General features: G+C 36.1%; 1 protein-coding gene across 2 annotated transcripts in view; it reads right to left on the minus strand.

Annotated features, from left to right (window-relative positions):
- sema3fa (sema domain, immunoglobulin domain (Ig), short basic domain, secreted, (semaphorin) 3Fa) overlaps positions 1-24,244 on the minus strand; it is a 42,877-nt gene extending 18,633 nt beyond the window's left edge. Inside the window, exons 1-2 of one of the 2 annotated variants that reach the window (XM_059570664.1) lie at positions 23,748-24,244; positions 22,761-22,930 (exon numbers count right to left, since the gene is read on the minus strand). In XM_059570664.1, the coding sequence (XP_059426647.1) occupies positions 22,761-22,890 (130 nt within the window). In that variant the 5' untranslated portion in view covers positions 22,891-22,930; positions 23,748-24,244. The remainder of the gene's footprint in view (positions 1-22,760; positions 22,931-23,747) is intronic. The other variant, XM_059570663.1, reaches the window with a different exon arrangement.
- Positions 24,245-24,938: the final 694 nt, after the last annotated feature.

Below are 24,938 nucleotides of genomic sequence, written 5' to 3' on the forward strand. Positions count from 1 at the left end.
ATTATATAATTATATTATATATATAAAATAATAACAAATAATACAATTATTTAATAATACAATATTATAATAAAAATATATAAAATAAAATTGCAAAACTACTGCAAAGACATAAAAATGTTTGAGGCTAAAGTGACCAAATTCTTTTGGGGCGACTGTACATTCATAACCAGGCATTTTGGCTGTTTAGACCTAGGGGAAATGCTACTCGTCTAAGGAGAACTTATAAAGCATATGAGAATTATGACAAAGAAAGAGTGAATTGGGGAAAAAAGTGATGAATTTAAAGAACTACAGTAGTAGGAATAAGAGAACCAATATAGCACAGATGAAGAAAGAGAGGAGGAGATGGGGGTGTGTGAATCTCTACGGTTGGGAGTCTCCCCTCAGGGATTGGTGGGAGCCGCTGTTTGCTTTGGCCCACAGTTTCAGTGAGAGTGAGGGTCATAGATCATGCTCACAGACACAGGCGCACACTCAGCGACAAATCGAGCACCACGTGTTACCCTGACCCATGTGATCCTGCAGTGAATTATTTCTAAAAACTCTTCATTTCTCCCTTTTCACAAATAGCAGCCAAGCAGCAGAAACATGGTAATAATTAACAGGCCACGGCTCCATTTGGTGCGATGACCCAAAGTCCTTGCTCTAGTTTAAGGAGCTTATTAAAGATGTCAGAATGTGTTTTCACAAGATCACAGTCCATAATACACTATAGTTTGGCATATTTATTTTACATCACGATTTGATGTGAAAGTCTATTATGTATGGTATGTCTGGTAAGCCCTGACCTTTCTCATTTTGTCTTGTGTACTGAACATAGCCAAATACAACACCTCAGATTATTGATTCATACACTTAATGTTCTTGAAGAATCAGGCTTAGCCTTGGCGAACAGTTAAACAAACTGTAGCACTCCTTTCAGGTGTTAAACAAAGTGTGGGAACCAACCAATGAGTGAAAAACAATGCTAGTTAGTCTTGTGGAGAAACTAAATGAAAGTAGCTACGCTAACAATTTAGCCATAATTGTCAACAGCTTGTTAGCAGCTAAGCTGTTTTCGAAATATTGTAGCTTTTGCAGTAATGTCCCTTAAGCAGCACAAAAAATGCTACAATTCTGATCTTTTTTAAGTTGCATCATGTTGTTGGTGTGCTAAATCTTGCTGTTGATAAGCATAAAATCAATTTAGCTGGCTAAATAGGTTTAATGCTGTGAAATTATGTGAGGCAAGTCCATTCATAACAAGCTTTTCTTGTTTCTTTTCGTGACCAAAAAAAAAACACATTTCCCCATGCATGCATTCAACATACCCTTGTCTGATGACCCTGATTAGCTTAACACGCTACACTCAAACACGCAAACGTGTTAGAAGACCTTGAGGTGTTTATCTCACCATCTTCTGATATTTCTGGGATGGTTCGTCTTAAATGAAGTTGTCAACAAACAGACACAGATAAGCGCAGCTCCTCTTCCTGTTCAGTTTTATCATATTGGTAAATCTGATGGTTGCGGCAGATCTTTCAATAAGCATTCCAACGAGAAACACAATCAGAGATCTTGCTTGTTTCCTTCTCTCATTTAATCTTTTTCTTTTTTAACGAGTTTCAACACCAGATCGGTTCTCCCGCCTGCGTTTCACACCATCATGTTAGTGACACTTCAAATAACAAAACATCAAAACAATTCAGAGAACATGACATAATTTTAAGTTAGCAAATGGTTTTCTAATTGCGTTAAGCATAATCCCAAAAAAGGTGAGGTTTTTGCTTAAAGCAAGAAAAAAATCTAATTAGAACAAAAATTCAAGATCATATCTCTGAATCATAACTTGCATAGTTTGGCTTTTTATTTCACTTTAAAATGGTTTTTGTCCGTTTTTGTAGTGCATTAAACAGATTTAATCAGACTGGACTTTCATTTTGTGTCTAGTTTTCCTCAGATTCTTTTTCTGTGAGTTTGTATCTACATACCAGGAACGAAATGATGGATAATTCTGATCCTTCTCACTCAATCTCTCTCACTTGCACACTCTCTCATCTCTATATCTTTCTATCTTCTGCTACTTTTTCTGGGTCAGGTGAGTGTGTTAAATAAAGAAGAATGTAAATGTAGGTGTTAAAGATATTATTATTTCTGAATCAAACACAGATCTTTTTCATGAACAAATATGAAATATGTCTTAAACATGCCTATTGCTACAACATCATCCTCTGAAGTGAATGACCAATTCAGAAAGCATTATCTTTCACACAGTTGTACAAAAAGACCTTACTTTTGTCTTGGTTTTGTCTCCTGACTCATTTTCAAATTAGCAACACTTGTACTGATGTAACATGTAAAAGGCTGTGACATGCAATCTTGTATCCTGATTTCAATGCTCTCATGTATTAGTTGCACACGTCTGTCACAAGAGATGCATGAGACCTTAAAGAAAAGAGATTGTGATTTGGATGAGTGAAATACTGCGTACCAAATCACAAATTCCCAGAGACTTTGTTGATTATGCAAGGGTGTATCTCAGGAATTTCAAGAAGAATTTTCAATAAAACTAAGGAAGAAAGAAAGCAAACACTTTTTGTTTGCGTGGTATCCTATTATTTTAAATTAACCTGCTGGAGTGTGAAAAGCAGTCTTTTCACCACTCTATTGTGCTTAAGTTTCGTGTCCACTCAACACACAATGGCTACGCCGGTTAGCTAGATCAGGGTCAAGAGGTCACAAAGGTTATCATACACACAAGCACTAACTAAAACTCCAGCCGGGTCATTAAAGGTGGGGTCAGTGGGTTGCCTACTGGATACCTAGCACACATCCACTTGACCTCTGTTGCTTGGAAACGAGGGACAGGTCATTCCGGGAGTGAATTGTCATAGTGACCCTTAACCAAGCAGAAGACCTTAATGGCATGTGACAGGCGAGAAACAAGCATCTGAAAGTGGCAGCCACTGCTCGCCTGCTGATTAGGAGTGTGTGAGAGAGCCTGTAAGCTTTGATTTGCCCGTTGCGGTGCACTCATTCATTGGGTTCCTTTCACCTCTGTCTTTGGCTTCACTGTGAATGCTGTAAATTGCAGGGTCAGGCAGTGGTTTTAAAGGGATAGTTCATGCACAAATGAAAAGTCTTGGTCTGCATACCTTAATGTCACTCTAAACTCATTTACCCTCAATTTACATTCAATCATTCCATGTATGTGTCCATGGGAATTTGCTGTGCAATTTCTCCTCCTCCTCTTACTGATGGTGTCAAGTGTGTGCTTTGCTTCCTGTTTCTATCCTTATCATCATTCCATCTTTCCTCATTGTACACCTTTTTCAAGATTTTCATTCTATTGAATAAAAGAAGCCTGCACATTCTGCTAAATATGTTTTTTGTGTTACAGTGCATGTAAGCAGAGGTGGGTAGTAACGAGTTACATTTACTTCGTTACATTTACTTGAGTAATTTTTTGGGGTAACGAATACTTTTCGGAGTATATTTAAAGATGGGTACTTTATACTCTTACTTGAGTAAATTTTTTTGGAAAAATCTGTACTTTTACTTCGTTACTGTGGGCGACGCTCCTCTCGTTACTTTATTTTAATGCAATAAATGTTATAATGCTTCAGTTTATTCCAAACGCGCCGTCTACTTTTCTCTGGGCAATGAGCGATGCCCATTCGCGAATGATTCATTCTTTTGAGTCAATTCTGTTCAAAGGCTTGATCAAACCAATTGGCAAACGAGTGAATTGGTTCATGAATCAGTTTGAATGAGTCGTTCAGTTCCCTGCCGCACGCGCTGAGCGTCTGAAGTGGTTCACTCGGAGTTGTAACGTTTAAGAACAGAAAGAGCGTTGAAAACGTGGCTGGAACTGCACTGAATTGAAATCTGCAAAGGTTATTATTTGCTAGCGATGGAGATCCTTATTAGATGAACACCGCGTGTGCTGTCTACTGTTTAACAGGTAATAACTTGGGCTACATTCGATTACAGTACACGATACCACTGTGACATTAGTTTGTTGTACGTGTGTGGCTTATAACAGAGGGGAGTCAAGTTGAATGCAGCTTCCAAAAGACAAAAAATAGCCGATTAAGATTTTATTAATTTTAATACAATCACACTGGTGCAAGTACGTTCAGCGAGTCATATTATCAGCTGCTAAATTCAGATCTGTGATTGCTTGCTGGCGCTGAGCCAGAGATAGATGCGTTTATACAGCGCTGCGCATTATAACAAATCACACATGATTCTTTTGAGCTTATTAAAGCATTGGCCAATCAGAGGCGTTCAGATGAGTCATCGCTAAAATGCCGGTGCTTCCTTCACTCGCTCACTGACTGAATACCTCTTTCTGGCGAATTCTCTCGCAGGAACAAAAAAGTGCAGATGTGTGTACGAATCTTTAATTAAGATATTGATTTCACAGTGTTAACAGTTTCAGTGATTTTAATGGGAGTTTCTGAGAGTGATTGAAATCTAGACTGTCAGTGAAAATGATCTTTAATAATGTAAATGTTATTTGCTCTCTTTCTGAACAATGAAAGATTAGTAGTAATATTTATATCACATTAACTTTCAATGATAAATTCACATTTAATATAAAGTCAGTCGTATTAAAAATATGTTATGGCATGACACCTATGTCTGTTACTTAAGTAAACAGACAGGGTTTTATAATAAATTACATAAATTGGAGTAAAGGCTGATGAAATATATACATTTATACACGCACACATACATTGCATACATTTTATCTATATATCTAAATAAAAATAGGCTCAGTATATATGACCCAAAGTAACTAGTAACTAACTACTTGAGTAGATTTTTTATTCAAGACTAGTACTTTTACTTTTACTTGAGTAAATATTTCTAGAAGTACTTTTACTTTTACTTGAGTACAGTTTTTGGGTACTCTACCCACCTCTGCATGTAAGAAAATCAGGTTCGGAATAACAATAAGTGTGAGTTAATGATTAATTTTCATTTTCCATTATTCACTCAGTGTTAAAAAAAAAAAAATGCTTTTACAAAGCTTCAAGTGTACTGCCCAAGTGATAAGATGTTTTAATATTAAAAGTAACATTTTTACACATTTTGGTAACACTTTATTTTAAGGTGTCCTTGTAACACGTTACGTGTACTTATTATTATTATTATTATAATAACGATATATTTAAGTATATATATAAAACCCTAAGCCAAACCCTAATTCTAAGCCTTACCAATTAATTAATATTACTCAGTACTTAAATGTATAATTGCACTGTAATAAGGACACCTTAAAATAATGTGTTACCAATATTTTTACATTATAATGTAAAATTATCATTAACCTTCATATTCAGCATTAATCACTATTTATTCAAATATGCAATAATAACTATCTACATTCCCCGATCAAAAGTTTTTTTAGGTTTTTAATTGATCAAAAATACAGTAAAAATATTATTGAAATATTATTACAGTTTAAAATGTTTTCTATTTTAATAGATTTTTGATTTGTAATTTATTCCTGCAATATCAAAGCAGAATTTTCATGCGTCATTACTCCAATCTTCAGAAATAATTTAAATGTGCCGATTTGGTGCTCAAAATAATTTCTTATTATCAGTGTTGGAAACAGTTATGCTTCCTAATGTTTTTGTGGAAACTGAAATAAAAAAAAAATTCAGGATTCTTTGATGAATAGAATGAACAGAATTATTTAAAACAGAAAACATTTGTAACATAATTAATGTCTTTATTATGTTTATTATTAATGTCTTTTTAACCCTTGCTGAATACAAGTATTACTTTCTTTCAAGAACATTCTATTTTTATTTACCCCAAACTTGAACAATAGTATACTGTGCATGTGTTAAGGGGTGGGTTGTATAAATTTACAGTTGCAATAATTGTTAGTGCAATGCAGCATAATCTATGGTACATGATGCTAGCTCTCAAAACTAATTTCAAGACATGGCACTAATGCTCTGGTGCACTCTGTAATGCTTTATTCAAAAGCAGAGGATCTCAAAGACACAGAAAGATATGCATCACAATGCCACCATAGAGTGTAATAAAAACAACCAAAATGCATCAATGTCTCTTATCATTTCACCATTTCTCATACTCTCACACACACAAGTGTGCAAACTGAATCACATTAACATATGTAGCTCAGTCTCCTGGGAGAGAGACCATAAGAATTGGAAGGCGTTCCCCACCCCCCATAGGAGGTGTCAATCAAAATGCATATTAACCACTTAAGGCACTCAAATGTCTGTGAGAAAAAGCCTGCATGGAATGACTCTATTTAATATGGACTGATGCCGGCAGCAAGCCATCTTAAAGACAATAAATTAGAAGATATGCCAGAAAGATGTAAATTCACATGTGGAAAGGAAGAAAATAAAGGTTTACAAACAGAACATTTTTTATTGTGTTTTGTGCTTTTATAGAAGTGTATGTATGCACAATTTGTGAATTTCTACTTAATCAGTATTATATTTATTTCCTATTTCCTTGAGTTGGTATTGGAAAGGACCTCTTATTGATTGATCATATTGCATGTTAAGATCCAAATATGTGTTCTGAATTATATTTCTGCAGAAAGAAAATTTTTTAACCTTCATTTTTTTGTGGCAGTGATAATATTGCTTATGATTTGTGCATTTGGCTGGAATCTAAAATTAGTAATTTAAAGTTGTTTATATTTAAAGTACTACATAAATGCATTTAAAATACAAAATACTACATTTAAAATGTACTTTAGATCACATTTGTTCACGTATGTCCTATAGAAGCTATATGTCAAAAGAGAGTAGACAGAAAATATGCTTTTAGGACAAGTTGAATGAAAGACAAAAAGTGGCCTAATTTTCACTCTCATTTATGCCAAAAGTTCCAATATATTTGTGAGGGGCAATCAAAGTGGCCTTTGACAGATTGAGCATGTAAGACTTAATTTCAATTCAAATGGCCATCACCTCTAGACACTGACAACATTAAATGGAGAAAAACTAAACCACAACAGCTCAATTTCAGTAAAGAAAGAATTTCAATCAGCTAAGCTGATTGACAGCTTGACAAGCCAATGGATTACTGTCTCTTTGCAGTTCATGGTGACAGACAAGCTAACCCCGCCCACTAAAGGAGAGCTTGAGCTTTAGGTCTAAAGCCCCCTTTCTCATTTGACAGACAAGTGGGCAGTCCTTTCCAGCGACCCCATGACCTCTGAGCCCTGACAACAAAGATTTTCACACAGAGATGGCAGTGAACTTCTCTTTAGTTCTGCTCTTCCTTTATTGCATTAAGCTCTCTGTGCCCAACACCAGCTCTCTTCTAGAGCACTTTAGCTGACAATATCCAGCAGAAACAGAAGGAGCAGATGAAAGAAACAGAATAGAGAGTGTCTCAAAGTGGCTAAATTCCTATTATTAGCATGATGGAGATTAACATGAAAAGAGCGAGAGAATAAAGTGCAATTAAAAATCACAGTCAGTGAATGGAAAAAGTTAACAAGCTTCAGCGAAGAGAAATAACATCCTATTTTTCTTCTTTCTTTTGCTGGTTTGACATCTGTAACAGATAGTCCCAGAGGTTAGATGTCCCCCCCGTAAAAATGGATCACCTTGCATGTTTTAATAAGACCAATCATTTAATCCATGTTACAGCCAATTAAATCCAAACCAGCCATGAAATTATCTAATGGGATTGTCTCTTGTTCGGTTAACTAATTGAATTCATGAGCCAAATGAAACAAGCTTGTGATAAACGGCCTGTGAAGGAAAACAAGAAAAAAAATGAAATGATAGGGATTAATAAGGTATGCTTTCCCTGGCTAAATCAACATGATCAGTCTTCAGAGTCATGACGTGGGAAATTCGCGGCGCAAAGTCTCAACATAAGGACTTAATTGGGACATTTTGATAAGGAAGTTCAAATATATGGTTTCTTTCTTCCTGTGTTTGGATTCTCAAGCACTATTCTCAATTATAAGTTTCTTTAACCAAAAAGCTTCTTTTGAGTATTGTCACTATGCTTTAAGGCTCAGACACATCTGTATGTATTTAACAGCTGCAGCTAACAGCTATTCTGATCATTATTAAACTGTTGATTACTATTTCAATCAATTACTTGAACAGATACAGTACATATGGCAAGCAGTTGAAATGCATGTTATTCCATATCTTGTGCACATTTTCTGGGTTATTTTGGAGTAAGAAATCTGGAGAAATGGGTTTGGTCAAATCTAATAAACAAAGCTAAGAGTACTACAATACACAACAAATGTGTCCAATATCTTTAATAAACAAACATGCTAAGGGTAGGGAATGTGTATAAGTAATAACGGCTGTTAAAAATCTGAGGAAATCTGCAGAGCTTTCTGCATCTGTGTGGCCTTGACACTCCTTTAAACAATGTGCTGATTGAACGCTAACAAACAAAAATAAAATGTAAATATATGCTATGCATTGTATGCAATATATAAAAAAATGTTATTTAATTAACTTGCATGAGTTTATTCTGTGTAACAAAAGGTCAGTGAGATCCAATCTTACTTTGGACCCCAATGACTTTCACTGCATGGACACAAACAGTTGAAACATTCTTCAAAATATCTTTTTTTTTTTTGCATGTTCTGTAGAAGAAAGCAAACCTTTAGGGTTTGGAACAACATGAGAGTGAGTAAATGGTGACAGAATTTTAAACTCTGGGTGAACTATCTCTTTAAAGCACAGACAACAATGGCATTTTTGTCAACTATTTCATTATCGATTTTATTAAATACTGGAGATGGTGTTTTCACTTTTTCATAAAGTCTGCACTCATAATAATCAGTACAGATCATCGGCTGCTTGATAATTGTGAGAAACTGTTTCAGTAACTATATACTACATGCACTACATACTGTATGACCAGAAAAATGTAAGCTACAATTTTATAAAGGTGAGTACAATGCACTCATGGGTAGCTGCAACGCACACATACACACACACACACACACACATACACGTCAGAGAAGCAGCTTGGAGAGCTTGATTCCCTCTGTAAGAAAATCAGCAGGCAGCACAGACATCACTCTCAAAAATTGCAGAAACAGATGTTAGCCGACTCTAGACAGACACCGTACACATTCCTCCTGGCGTCTCTCCAGCATGCATCTCTCTTATCCTATTACGCTCTTTTTCCCAATACATACCATCTACATTTTCATCTTGTTATCGAGTCAATGCGTTCTCAGCTTACAGGAGCCTCACATACGGACTATGAACTGTGGGATGGTTTGAACGTTGGGACATATGCACAAACTTTCTTGCTCTCCTATTTCACATCTGTCTGTGTCTTTTTTCCAGCAAAAGGTATGGTTTAGCATATCTATTTTGCCTCCAATGGGACCAGTCAAGATTCAAGCTGTAAATCTCAGCTGTAAAAAGAAAAAAATATCATCTGGCCCTCGTGCTATTTTTTCGAACTGTCGAGGGATGATAATACTCAAGCTTGTGGTTTTAACCTGAATGTGTCTATAAGAATGATGATTTTGACTTTATAGCTTTACCGTTTCTATAGCGTAAAGCTTTGAAAGTCTTTAGAGGTGAAAATATGATCCAATATCCTGTCCAAGTACTGAATTAATTCAGACCACAATTAATAAAATCTCTTGTCAGGCTCCATCCCAAAAGACTCGCTACTTCCTCTGGCAGGCATATTTGACATGCTTCTCAGAACTTTGTACTTGCATCCACTGTCTAATGTTTAAGTGGTAATGTCAAACTAATCCAATGGGAACAGTTTTAAATCATGGGGTCTCATATAAGTGAGTCAGGTTTGTACAGTATTACCTGTTAAGTGTTAATAATTTATCATTAAAAACAGCGAGTTTTCTTAAAAGACTTTTAAACAGTAGCCTTATATATGTTTTTCAGATATAAAGTTGAATTTACATATCCATCAAGTTGTATGCTGTATATCTACAAAATAACTGTAAATAGATAAAAATTAATGATCGTGAAAACCCTCTTTTAAACAGATCAATGACAAGGATCTGAAAAGAATTATTTGATTGTTCACACTTTGTTTTGTTTTAAATCCTAATATATCCTTATCAATCTCTTCTATTTAAAAAAGGTAACCCACATGTCAGCATCAATTTATATATGAATTTCCTGAGCAATTGTAGCCAGCAATATTTCACTGTATTAATATCAACATGTCAGTCAAAGTTTCCTCTGGATTTTTTTGTAATGTGCACCTGTACATGGACCAAAAAACTGACCTCATCCCAAGACCTCACTGGTGAATCATTGGTGAGGTGTATGTTCAAAGTGTTCAAAGTGACAGTTTGTAGAGGAAAATAGAATGATAACAATCATACATGATAATGGTTAAATGGTATCAAATATTTTGCTCAAAAAAAATTAAAGAAAAAGATGGTATTGCACCTTTATTTGAGCAGATGCCAGTTTGCCAGTGTCTTCAGTTCATCAGCGCTTTTCCGTAATATAGAGAGAGTGTGTGCATGGTTGCCAGATTGAGAAGCTTAATTAAACACTGCTCTGATTGGAGGATTTAAACTCTTGATATCTGGCAACCACACAAGCTTGAAGCTTGTAACCAATGCAGGATAATGGCAAATTAAAATGAAATAGCAAATTAAAATGAAATGTTTTTCAGGAAAAATAACCACTGGACAAGTACTACAAGCAGACAATTATGAATTAAATCAAGAGAAGCAGCCTACAGAGCTATCTAATATAGAAAAAAAGAAAAATGTATTTACATATTCAATATTATGAAATAAATAAGTAAAATAAGTGAACATTGCTTCATATTTTCATATTCAAGTAAACACCCAGGAATAAAATAAAAGCGGTACAATTACAAACAATAGAGCTATTTGTTTTGCAAGGCAAATACTAAGAGCAATAAGACAGCAGGGGACAAAAAGAATAGAAGAGACACAGAAAGACAGACAGAAACAACGGCCAAGTCTAGAAGAGCCAATGCAGCCTTGGGGGTGTCTACATTCACAGGCCTCAACTTCAAAGTGCAAAAATAGAGGAACGTCTGAGGCATCATCTCATTGACCTCCTAAACAAACTTTGCCTTTAATGAGCATGAGATCACTTCATCACACAACAACATAAGCAAACAGCTCTCTGCCACCACAAACATCACCAACGATTCCAGTCTCATCTCAGACATTCATAAACACGCCTATCTACACAGCATGTAATGTCACTTGAGACTCCAGCTGAATTTGGCGGAGAACCACAAGCCCATCTTTCCCACCCATCTAACTCTCCAGCCCACATGTGCCATTCCTCTGAAATGACGAGGAACATCTGGAGGAAAAACTTACCTGAGTGATGCACAGACACGCACGGATGCATACTCTCTGAATTAAGCATAAGAGTAGATTGCCAGTGTGCATGATTGTTACCTCTTATCTACCCTATCATTAAATTGCCAGGTATGTAATTTGCTCTAACTTGTATATACTTTAGAAAACACTACATCAACATTTAACAAGCATAGTGAAATCAGGTTTCCAATTCTCTCTCATTACGTAATGATCCCAAGACCAGTAAACAGCAATATGGTAACAGCAGCATTTTCCCAAACTCTCTACAAAACAAGAATCATGGAGGTGCCATGGTACAGCAGTGATATCAGATGACAATATCATTCTACTCTGATAAATATTAATTACTAGGTCTATATTTGTCTAAAATAATATGGTACTGACATATCTCCTAAAATAAAAACAAATGAGATATCTGTGGACATACAGTTTTAGTCAGATAATTAGGACAGAGACAGCATGTATTACTTGATTTTCTGAGAATCAGATAAGAAAATCAAACAGGCATCGAGTGTCTTACTGAATCATTCATTCAAATCGATTCATCAGATCAAGTTACTGATTCATTTAGGATTGAAACATGTGACTGGTCTTTAAGAGTGAGTCACTGAATCATTAATTCATCCGATTGTTTCAAAAACATTGATTCAAACACCATACGTGTTGTTCTGAGCAATGCTTATGCTTTATTTGAAGATTTTTGCATCAAAAATAGGTGAACATCAATGTTAAGTTACTGTAACTTATTTTATATCAGACAGTTGGGTAACGTCATGTATGCTGACAAGCATTTTCTTAAAACAGAAATCTTTTGTAACATTATTAATGACTTTGCCGTCAAGTTTAATCAATTTAATGCACTCTTGCTGAAGAGTATACATTTATTTTACTTTTTTGTAATCTTACCATAAAATTTTGTATTGCATCACAGTAAAAACTGTTTTAAACTCTGGTAATAAGAGTTTAGAATAAATGTAGCCTTGTTAAGCATAAGTGAATTCAAAACCATTACAAAAATTTTATTTATTAAGCTATACATCTAGTCTATATAAACTGAATTTCATTAATATACTTCTATTTTAAGGATAAACAAATGCTGGGTTTTTTTGTCTGATTCTTTTTTCTGTCCTCGAACATGATGGACAAATGCCAGCCAGTCAATGATGGACACATTTTCCCTTTTACCACCCAATAACCCCTGTTGTGAATGCACATTCTGTTCTCTGCATCCAGTGTCGTTCCTGCGCTCTGATTGGCTAGCTCCCCCTGTGTTTTCTCCGTCATGATGCTTTGGTTTGTCAGCACAGGTCATTGTCTGAGTCTTAGTACTGCCGTGGAATTAAAGTCCATGCCTGACTGACAGATGGTAATAAATGGTGGCAGTCTAAAACAACATGAAGAGGTGCCCTTGACCTCACGCCCCCCCCTAAGGTCAAACATGTCTGGTAACCTCCAGGCTGTAACTCCCACACCCAGACCACATCTGGAGGGAGAATCTCTCTCTTTCTCTGTTGTTTGTGTGTGTGTGTGTGTGTGTGTGTGTGTGTGTGTGTGTGTGTGTGTGTGTGTGTGTGTGTGTGTGTGTGTGTGTTGGTGAATGTAGCAACTCATCTTCTCACTGTTGTCAGCCAAGAATAAAATGATTGTATCTGTTGTCACTCCCATGGCTATACTCTAAAAAGACCTCCTCTATTTGGTTAGATCGATGTGTGAATTTTGAGAAATTTTAAGAACTTGCAGAAAGACATAGTTTTCAAATAACAGGTGAAATGTGCTATAACAGTGACAGGTAACAAAAGAAATGCTGCCATGGCAACCAAACCAGTAGACACACAAGGGTAAGGCATTGTCTTTGCTGATGGAAGGGAAATATATAAAATATATATATAGTTTCTAGAAAAATATTAAGCAGTAAAACTTTTCTTCAACATTGATGATCATATTCTTGGCCACTAAATGATTTCTGAAGGATCATGTGACACTGAAGACTGGAGTCATGATGCTGTAAATTTTGCTTTTCATCACAGGAATACATTTCATTTTAAAATATATTTAACTAGTAAAGAAGAGACATTTATATTTCACAATATTATTGCTTTACTGTATTTTTATACAGTAATAAATGCAGCCTTGGTGACCATAAGTGAAAAAAAAACAAATAATAATAAAGAAAAACCTTTCCAACCCTAAAATTTTAAATGGTAGTGTATAATTACTTTGGGGTGCACTATTCCTGTAAGAATCATTATTTATAAGAATCTTTCATTACTTTATCTGATGCTGTTGGTTATATTTGCCTTCACATGTGTCTCCCCTGTAACTTTCTCTCACTCTGTTACCCAGCATCTCAGTAACTCCCCTGACTGCACAGAAGTGTCATGGGGGTCCAGGTCTGGGGTTCAGTGAAGCTTCCTGGTAACAAAGCCTATTGTAACCTCTCATTATAAACAGACCTCAATGCTGGTTTGTCTTACTGAATCAACTCACAGTGGACCACACAGTCTTTCTCTTTCTTCATTTGTGGCAGAAGACTACAATAGGACGAGCCAACATGGATCCTCTCTGAGCAATTAAGGTCTGGGAGAGGACAGAGACTTTCTCTCATCAGAATGCTCATGTCACTCTGTTTTACTGTCACTAAACAAGTGGCGACATTGAAAAAAAAAGAAAAGGAAAAAAAAAACACCCCCTAGGTAATTATTAATAAATAAGTTGAGAAATCCTTGTAAGTAATGCAAAATGTATTTATATGCAAATTGGGGTCAGCAAGCAAGATACTTTCAAATATTTTTATTCAGCAAGAATGCATTAAATTGATCAAAAGGCTTTTACATAGTTACAAATCTATTTCAAATAATTGGTGTTTTTTTCCCTGTAAATTAAAGAATCTTAAAATCTGTCATGGTTTCCACAAAAATATTAAGCAGCCACTGTTTTTAACAATGATATAAATAAGAAATGTTTCTTGAGCACAATATCTTTTTTTTGAAGGATCATGTGACTCTGCAGACAGAAGTAATGGCTGCAGAAAAGTCAGCTTTACCAATACGAATAAATTACATTGTAGGATATATTTTTACATTTTTTTAAAATCTAATATTTCAGAATATTACTGTTTTAGACCATTGTTTATTAAATAAGCCTTGCGAAGCAAAAAAAGCAGAAAACATTAAGAAATCTTTTGAACAATAGTGTACATTTTATGCAGAATATTTATCCTTATTTAAACTTTTTTTTATCAATTTATATTGTAACCTACAGCATGTTTACAACAGATTTATCAATTAATATATATAGCTACAGCCCTACTAATGCTGAACGCAGCTTGAATCTTGCTATTTTCAGTCTAAAAGGGATGGGAAATTTTAAAGGAGTGAAGTCAGGAAACATATATCAGGTTATTTTCATTCTGTCTGACACATTTCCATCTGTCCTCACAAAAGACAATCAGCATGGGAGAGCTAAAAGAGACACACACAGCTTACAAACAGAGCATCTTTGTCTTCCATCAGTGCAGAATACTAACCCTGCCTGTTTCTCAAAGTGACAAGTGAGAAGATTTGCCTCGTTTTCCCAAAACTGCTCTCCATCAGCAATAGAAACATGTTTTGATACTCTGCATGAGTTTCTGCATTAGGTTACAGAAACCCCTGTGTTGCACTCCAGAAAGAAACACATCAAACCAGCTGACAGTGCAACCATTTATCCAGACCGGATAACCTTTGGTTCTGAGGCGGTTTTATAACAAGGCAGCCATCTACACTCCTGATGCTTTTAAATGCCTTTGAAGCGAACAGTGTATCAGAGATGGGAGCTGCAGTCAGAGGAGTGATAGTGTCAGAAACGAGTGAATGTGAATGCTGATTAGCGATGAGAAAGGCAAAGATAAAACACACAGACTGCAGATGAGTGTTATAAGACAAGAGTGTGTGAGCGCTGTGGATATGGCTGTGTTTTACAAGAAGAGATAACAAAAAATAATTGATGACACAAAATATCTTTGTCTGAAGATGGTAGGGCAGAAGATGGTTCTTTTACAGAAAAGCAAGCACAATGTAAAAGGTTTTTGTTTAGTGTTCAATTTTCATGCTTTTTCTCTATTTAAAAATCATAGGAATTCAAACTTAAAATCTGCACCTTGAAAATAAGTTACATTTTCCCATGAGATCACACTGAACATGGCTTAACATGCAAGCAGATAAAGTTATTTGCATTAAAATACTAATCTGCTCATGTCTTAGGTAACAGATGTAATCGTGTAACTGATTTTTCATTAAACCACAAAAAGGCCAATAATGGCATCCATAGCAGTCATCTTTTTCACAACCGGGTCCTGATGTCCAACAACAACATGAAATGTTGTAAAAATAAAAAGTATGCACAGTCTCCTTGCATAGATGATAGTTTTCTCAAAATGAATGTTTCTCTGCCACATACACACCCACAACCAACCCAACGAATGACTCATGTGAGGAGCTGTGACCCAGACCTCACTCAAATGAATGTCTGCACTCTTTCTCATCTCATGGGAGTGCTTCCACACTCCTTCAGGGAGTGACATGTTAGACGCCTCCTCTGGGAGCAGAGAGAATGAATATATAGAACAGAAAAAAGAAGCTAAGGAAGACAACCAAGAGACAGTAATGAAACAGAGAATTGGCAATTGATGGAAAACAGCGCAAAATACAAGAGAGCTAGACAGAGAATCCAAAAACATACAAAAGGATAGACAAGCAGAATGATTTAAAGTGGCAGTACTATGGTAGATTGAGGGTAGAACTCTTATACCATGGTAATGCAATAAAGGGACAGTCAATGTATAAAAAATACTACATATATTAATACTAGTTTAGGGACCAATTCTAACTAGGAACTGTAAGTCATACTATGGAAGTGAATGGGAATCACGGCTTTGAGAGTAAATAAAACATACACAAACAAAGCCAAATTAAACCCTGCAGCTCATGATGATACATTGATGTGTAAAGACACAAAACCATCAGTCTGTCCAAGAAACTGAACAGTATTTATAATGTTTTTTTACCTCTGATTCACAGCAATGTCCGAACTATCTTGAGCGCGTTCTTAACAGATGGCATGTGAGGAGTCTTCTTCTTCATCTTCTTCATCTTCTTCCTTTACGGCGTTCGCAGACTTATAAGTGCATTACCACCACCTATATCTCAAATGGACCACTGACACTCTATCTACAATCTCAATTAGGAGTGTCAATGGTCCATTTGAGAGATAGATGGTGGTAATGCACTTATAAGTCTATATATTTTTATATACTTATATTTTTGATATCTCCAAAAAAAAAATTGCTTAACTGTTATGACAGCACATGGTTCTTATAATAATACCATGCCACAAGTCTAAAAAACCATGACACCAGGGTAATTTTGTAGTATTTTTGTTAGTGACAAAAAGAGGAAGACAGATAATAGAGAGTAAGAGAGGGGGTGTAGGAGTGCAGGGTCTCTATATTTAGCCCTACTGCTGTCACCTTCACTCTCCTCTCGCTGTGACGGTTTAGATCCAGCGCCGCAGCACAGGATGCTGGGATGCACCGCCACCTTGACACAAACAGCACTGAGACAGCATCTGCTGCACCATGGCACTAAAATAAGACAACAAAATGATGCACAGTCGAGATATTTGGAAGAAATCATTATTAACTGCGAGACTAAGATACCATAATTTAGTTAATATAGCACAGGACCACATCACCCTTGGCAAAAACAAACACAACAAAGAATAGAGAACAAAGAGCAGGCCTTCCTTTCCGAGCCCACGCCTGTCTTTGTCCCATGCAGCCTTTTCTAAGTGATTCTTATGAAGCTGAAACTCAATGTAGGGTCAAGAGGTTAAGTTTATTACTCTGCCAAGAGCTCCATTAGAGAAAGCCTCATGGGAGCAGCTCAGAATAATGCACTTTTGATGATTCCCATCGCTTTTTGGATTTTAATACCGTTCTGATACACCGCTGCGGTTTCACTTATAAAGCAAGAGCTTGACTGAGCCTGCATGTTTCAGCTAAAATTAGAAAACCTCAATGTTACCTGAAGACAAACACATTTTTTGGTTGATCAAGAGAAAATTTATACAAGACACCAATGAGAAATCCAAAAGAGGGTTGGGCCTTTCCTAATACTTTCCCATCAGCACCACAGGTGAGCTGAATGCTGAAGTAATAATCGTAACTGAATGGCGCTACAGTCTCTATGCAGCTGTAAGGTAGTGTCTCTCTAGTGTGCGAACTGAAAGAGACAGTGTCTCACCTTCTGTCTGAGCAGATCTCCTAGGCATATCTTGGCAAGTTGAAGGAGGTTCATCTTTCAGGGAGACAGTGATTGCTCCCGGGCTCTCTCTTTCTCTCTCACACATATGCTTTCTCATTCTCTCTGTATCTGTGTGCATTGTCAGAGAGAAGCACTTAGAGAAGTCTCTAGTGTCGCAATTGACCCAGTTAGAACCCAGGTAAAGACAACATGAAGGATAAACCTAATCATGTCATGAGTGGAAAGTATTGAGTGTAGAATAAGTGTTATAGTATAAGGTTATAAGACTTCTTTCTTTCTTTCTTATAATATTTTAAATATAATCTTTAGCGAATCTCAGAAAGAATATTCCATTTTTATACTTAACGTTAAAATGTTTTGATGCATAAATTCGCCTGTAGCATTTAAAATGGCACAGGCTAATTTAATTTGTGTTGTTTTATTTGTTATTTACACAAAATTAATTAGATTCATCCATTATCTAATCAGTCATAACATGAAAAATGCATAGCAGTTTTCTTTCTTGTTCCCTTTGTGGTACAAAAGCTTATTCCTTTTCATTAAATGTCTTCATTCCCCTTTTTTTTACTTTGTTTATCATTTGGTAACACTAACAGATATTATGCTTAAGGCCAAGCTCATTTACATAAATAGTAAATGAGAATTTTTAAAAAGGAATAGAGAAAATGCTTTTACAGCATTAAAAGAAAAGCCACTGTGCTTCATCCTCAGCCACACAATACAACTGATATTCTGAACTAATAAGAGAAAGCCAGTGTATTTGAAAATGTGATGAGATGTTAATTTCAAAATGCTCTAGAAATACAAAATGATCTTGGAAGCTTTGTCTGCAGTAGCTGTATGTGAGATAATGTTCTCACTGCAGCAGTGTAATGGTCTAATTGGGCGTTTGGATATATTTGTATAGCAGTTTTTTCTGCTTTTTCAGACATGGCCAATTACGCATCCAGGTGTTACTGAGAAATAATGAAATGAACAGCAAGAATAGAGTTAAATGCTTTTAAATGGGTCTGCAGATTAGCATTACAAGCATTTATAGCAGGAATTTGTTCACTCTTTCCCACACAGCAAGGACGAATCACCCTGACAATGACCTGCTTCTGTTTTTTTGGGGTCACAACCTCAGCCTCTGGCACCCTCAAATAGGCTGTTATTAGGGCTTGTTTGAAGATAGAAAAAGCCTCCAGCACAGACAAATGCACACACACACATATACTGTGCCCAGGTCAGAGTATATTTTTTAAACTTCTAGATAATTTTCAACATGCTCATCAAAATGTAGCTGGAAGAAAGTACTGTACAGTAGTTTGAGTATACACATTTTTGGGTATTAGCTATTTGCTAGTACTGATAAGCAAATACAGTATAAAAAGAAATGCAGATGGGCCAGGCCTGGTTTACCACCATTCATCACCTACAGAACCATGATATTTTATGACACTTCAAAACATCAAGCATCTAAGCGAGTTCACAGGATGGTGTGTCAAAGATAAATATATCTTTGAGGTTATTCTGCCAGCACATACAGTGAGATAAAACTCAAACATGATAATACACCCTCAAACAAGCATATTATCTTAAATCTTAACCAATAAATACTAATAAACATTAACTTTGTCATTTTCATATTTCTTTATTACAATAGCTGTCACACTAGCTTTTATGTTGTATTCATATGTATGCAAATGCACGCACATGTGTAATATGTTTTCATGTTATAATCACTTCTTTCTTTCTTTGCTGTCATCTAATGTTCAGTTAAATTTCATTTAAAAATTAAAATAATAAACTATCACTACCACTACTGACCTCTCTGACGAGACTCTAACATAGAAGAAACCGTTTTTTAAATATATATTATTATTTATTATTCCTGATTTATTATTAGACTAGAAGCCCTGGAGTGGGGCATCATATCCATATAATAATAATAATAATAAAACAAATTCTTGGTCATGGATCTATGTGCAGAGGATAGGGTCTATAAGCACTTTTCCCTATATGATAACTCCTAAAGCTCTCAAACCAGAGACAATGAGATTTTATTCTCATCCAGACCATCGCCTACTACTGCTTTAGTGTTTTTTTCACAAAACATTCTGCAGGTGTTAACATGAATAGCAAGAGGAAAATGAAGCACACTAATTTAATTGCGATAATTTATGCACTGCCATCAGAACGACTGATGCACCTTGAGATACTTACTTTAAAGTGTTCTTTGTCTGAGAACATTTGTCTAAATTGAGCAATAAGCGCTCTGCCCCTCAGAGAATCTACTGATGGAATTTAAATTAAAACAGTGTGCACAAACAACACCCGTGGCACCAATTTCAAACACACACACACACACACACACACACAAAATACCAATTCACACAAGCATTCCTCCTTGAATCATCCCTGGGCTCTCCTAACCACTGTAAAGTGATATAATACACACAAACATGCCTATAAATCCACTGTCATGTCCAAAAATGAGGAGTTATGTGAAGGCTCATATGCAAAGAAATGAACTTAAGGCTGTCATGTGACTCTTAGTAAGTCCTCTGGGCTACCTTTTAGCATGTAAATCCCAGGCTTGCAGAGATACATAAGAAAGAGGGGATTTAAAAAGAAGTGTGTGCATGTGAAAGAGAAGGGCAAACACATCATAGTTACTCCTATAAAAAGGGAAAAAACAAGAGAAGAGCCTTAGAAAAGAGTCTGAACTTGTAATAAGTCATGTCTTCAGAGCCCTAGACCATGAACTTCACAGATGATTGGGCTTCCAGGGATGTTCTTGTGGTCTGGACTGTCTGAAATGTGTAAGGGCACAAGAACACACCACTATCTGCTCTCTTAACTCACCGACACCGCTGAAACACCAGCCAAGTCCTCCCTCAGAGACGAAAACTGACTCTGTCTGGCTGAGTTCCCTGCCCTCCCTCCCTGCATGCTCAAACTGGAGAATAAGAATCTATCAGAAACAGGGAGATCTTGGTGAACCGCAGTCAATGTGTGTGTGAGTGGGTGCATTTATGCTTGTGTTCAAGCTTGCGTGTATGAGGGACGTACTAGTGAGTTATGCCTGCATCCCCCCAGGGAGGATCACTTAAAAGCTATTAATTTCTTTCTTTGCTCAGTTTTTCTTAAACCGGACCTCAAGCTAAACTGAATCATTACAATTCATGCATGAAATTAAAACCACTACTATATCAAAAATTTAAACAACATATTACAACAAAGGGATGTTAAAAATTCAGAACTAAAGAATCTATCTATCTATCTATTTAATCACCACTGGCAAGAAAGGCTTTTAATAAATCTTGGCTGTTTATGCAGCACAAACGTAATTCCTATTTTTTAAAACAGATAAAAAGGGCTGTGCCATTCCCCTTTTCCAAAATGGTCAACATCCATAAATACCCTCAGTCGATCCGACTGACTTACGCTGACAAATAAACAGGCAGGCAACACGGAGAAAGACATTGTTCATTTACATTGTAATACAAAGCTTGAAAATCAGTGAACTTTTTCATAACTTTCGAACAAGGCTTTGCCAAGTCAACATTTTAATTGGTCATTAAAATGTTTCTTTTCAAGTTAAAAATTATTTGAATTTAAATTCATTGTATTTCTACTTCCTAACATTCAAACTGAAATTGTGCATCCAATTTAGTTTGTCCGTAAAATAAAACTAAAATGTACAAAGTATTTTCTGTGTAATTCTGAATGGTGCATAACCCTGTTACAACAGTGAACAGATGATGACCTCATGGCTCAAACAGTCACATTTAAGTAACTGAGAGGGATATAAAACAGGATGTTATGTGTCTCAAAGAGTAAAGGCACGGAGGCAAGCAATTACAACATAAGCCATCATGGTCAGCCATCATAATGATTTTCTAATGGCACATCCAAGTACAAAACCAAAACAAGATCCCACTAAGCTTGACGCTGTTTGTGGGAGAGAACAGAATGTTTAGTGAGTTAAAGCCCTAAACAAATGTAGCCTTCTTCACAAGACGTTCACTCTCAAGGGAGGAACATGATTCAAGTGTTTAATCAAGGCTGCTGGACAGAGAACAGAAGTAACCACAACTAAAAACTGTAATCCATCCAAAGGACTTTCACCACGTCCTACATAAAGCAGAATAGATCTTTTATTTTATCTACAATGTTTTGATAATCTCCAGAAACTCACAGATCATATTCTGTCATATCGTAAGATGGAATATCCCATCTAGTGCATGCATGTAGTATGTCTCCAGTGTATATCTTGGCAGTAAAGAGTGGTCAGTGTCAGTGTTGACTGACAGAAGTACACTACGATTGGACATAAAGGTCCTGGGAAACAAACCCGTCCAGTATCGCATAGAGTATCAGTATTCCATTTTGGAGAAAATATTGTAAACATATAGTTTAAGCTGCCTTCCAATTGCAATTCCTGAGAATAAAATAAATTACAATAAAACTGCACTGTTAACAAATCATGGATGCGTAGTCCTGGAAAATGTGCTACTATCAAGAACATAGATATTCAGAAAAAACAGCTCAGAGAATCCTAAGGGAAATACTGCTTTAGAACTAAAAACTAATTGCATTGCTTATCCAACCAAGAGCCGTGCACGAACCTCAAACGACCCAACATGAAATCCAATTCCCCCAGCAAGGGTTAAACTCAAAGTCACAGAGTGTAGCGCAAATTCTGAATTTAGGTCTTTGCTGGCAGACATTCTCCATACCAAAGAGTGTTTGAAAAACCAATTAAAGAAGCACAATAACGGGCAACAGAAAAGAAAGTTCAGGCGGCAGACTGTGAAAACTCCTTGAATTAGAAAGGTGAACAAACAGGTAAACCTAAGAATGTAAGTAGCTTGCTCAGCAAAAAACTGAAGAGATTCTCACAAAACAATAAAGAAAACCCTACTGCCTAATACTACAGTAGAAGCATATGCACTGATATATATTAATATAATGAGACTCGGTTTCCTGGAAACACTGAGGACAAATATACAAATAATAGATTTCTCATGCAATCGATACCATATCAACTGCGATTTTTTATATTTCTATGTTAATTTGTAGATGTCACCCACAGAGCAACAGTGTAAGACAGCGTATACAACAGAAATGCATCTTACCTTTGAAGGACAGGAAGACTCGTGGAACAGAAGCGGGTGGCAGGGAAGACAAAGGGCTGCTGTGGACCGAGACAGCTGAGAACACAGACACCAGAAGGGTCCCCAGCACCAAAGTCCCGGCTCCCTGCATGATCACTTTATCCAAAGACCCAAAAGAGATTTATTTGGTCCTGCATGGGAAGGGAGGGAGGAAGTGGGTGAGGATCCACTGATACATTCATGATTGAGATTTCACATAACCATCTTTTTATTGAATGGAAGAAAATGGAAATTGGTAATAGAGACACACTGATAAGTTACAGCTGGAGTTATATCTTCACAGATATTTACACACTTCTACTTAATTTGTTATCGGTTCCGTAAAAATAGTCTACCAAAAAATGGTAAAATACTGTTTCAAATTCTTTGTGGAAACATTTCACTTTGTCATAATTGATTTATTATTATTAAAATATTCATAATACACATTATATTTTTATTGCTCTAGTATAATGGTCATTTAGTTAATTGTGTTGAAAATATATTTTTTTAAATCATTATTTTTAAAATGACTCTTTTTTTAAAATGGAAATAAAGACACGAAAGAAAACCCAGTAAAATATCAGTCATAAAAACTGAAGTGATTGATTTCTGTCACAACTATGCCTACTGTTTTTTTTTCATTATTATTCCAATCAAATAATAATAATAATAAAATTAAAATTAAAAAATCAGCACATGAACTGCAATTGAACTTCAATTATCAATACCAGTGGCATACCCTTTTCCAGCAAAAATCTCTCAACAAATCGCTCAAAATATTCGATTTCATCGGATTTCAGTGCCGTGCAATGGACTGATCCTCTTAAAAATAAGCGTGTATAAAACCATTTGGATAATAACTATGCTGATTGTCTATATAAACAAGTAGCTATTTGTGATGTACGTGACGTGAAGCATAAAAACAATACTACTTATAAAATAAACTTAAATGAATGCAGATCTCACCTACAAGACGTCCGTCACAAACGCTCCTGTGTGTCCCGATGTACAAATCATTTGCAATCCAGCGCAAAGAAAACGTACAGAAACCAAAACAATACGTCCAGTCAAAAGTAACTGCATACACGTGTCTTCAAAGTAGTAGCTCCTTTAAACTAATTTATGTGACTATGATTCCGTGGCAGCTCAAATGAAGTGCGCGTATCCCCTCTCGCCCGAGTTTTTTAACGCGTCTCGTGTATTTTTGTCCACGCAGCAGCAGCAGCGAGCGCGCTTCAGGTCCACTGACTGTCTGCTGTTGAAGTAGTCTGGCAGGTGGATGGAGCGCTGCTACTCCCCCTGGGCGGAGACTTACCTTAAAAGTAACACCCATTTATGTTTTGAACGCAATTAGGCATTGCAAATGCATCCGGAGCTAACAAAACAAAAACACGGGACATGTTAGTAATGGGGGTGCAGCGCTTATCTTCACTAAATCACAGGCAAACATGCGAACGAATGCGCTCTTACTCACTCTTTATCACTCTGGGCGACGCCCACGCGCTACACGCCTTCACAACAGTGGCACACAGGTTTTTTTTGGAGATAAAGGCTACACTTTCGGTGCATTGTTCAGAAAAAAAATTAAAAAAAAATGTGTCTACAATTATAGACTAATAATATCTATATTTATTAAACATTAAATACAACCCCCTTATTATGTAAAACGTGTCTTTTTCTGACACTAAAGTGCAAGACCCCCCCCCCCCCCCAAAAAAATTATTTTTAGTAAATACTGATGGAAAAACACAGTCTGCATATAAAGAAATCACAAAAAAAGCATGTTTCGCCACGAGCATGGAGCAATTGGGCCCTGCATACTACTCTATAGCATGCAAAAAGCATGCATGATATTCAAAAACAGTATTCATTAATCAGTAGACCTGATTTTGAAGTGTGCAAACAGTGGATACTTTGCTAAAACAAATCTCTATAAATAAACCAACATTTTTTTGGTGCTGTAAATCATGGGTCCAAAAATAATTAGGTCAAAGGGCAATGCCCACTGCGCTTTTATTAAAGTGTGTGTACCTTTTCCTTTCACTTAAACTTTTACTGGGTGAATTGTTGTGATTTTATTAGATCACAAAACTAAAAATCACAAGGTTTTAATAGCACAATGTATAAGTTCATGGATTCTGATTAGCAATACAATTT

Source organism: Carassius carassius, chromosome 17, assembly GCF_963082965.1.
Source record: "Carassius carassius chromosome 17, fCarCar2.1, whole genome shotgun sequence".
Taxonomy (NCBI): Eukaryota; Metazoa; Chordata; class Actinopteri; order Cypriniformes; family Cyprinidae; genus Carassius; species Carassius carassius.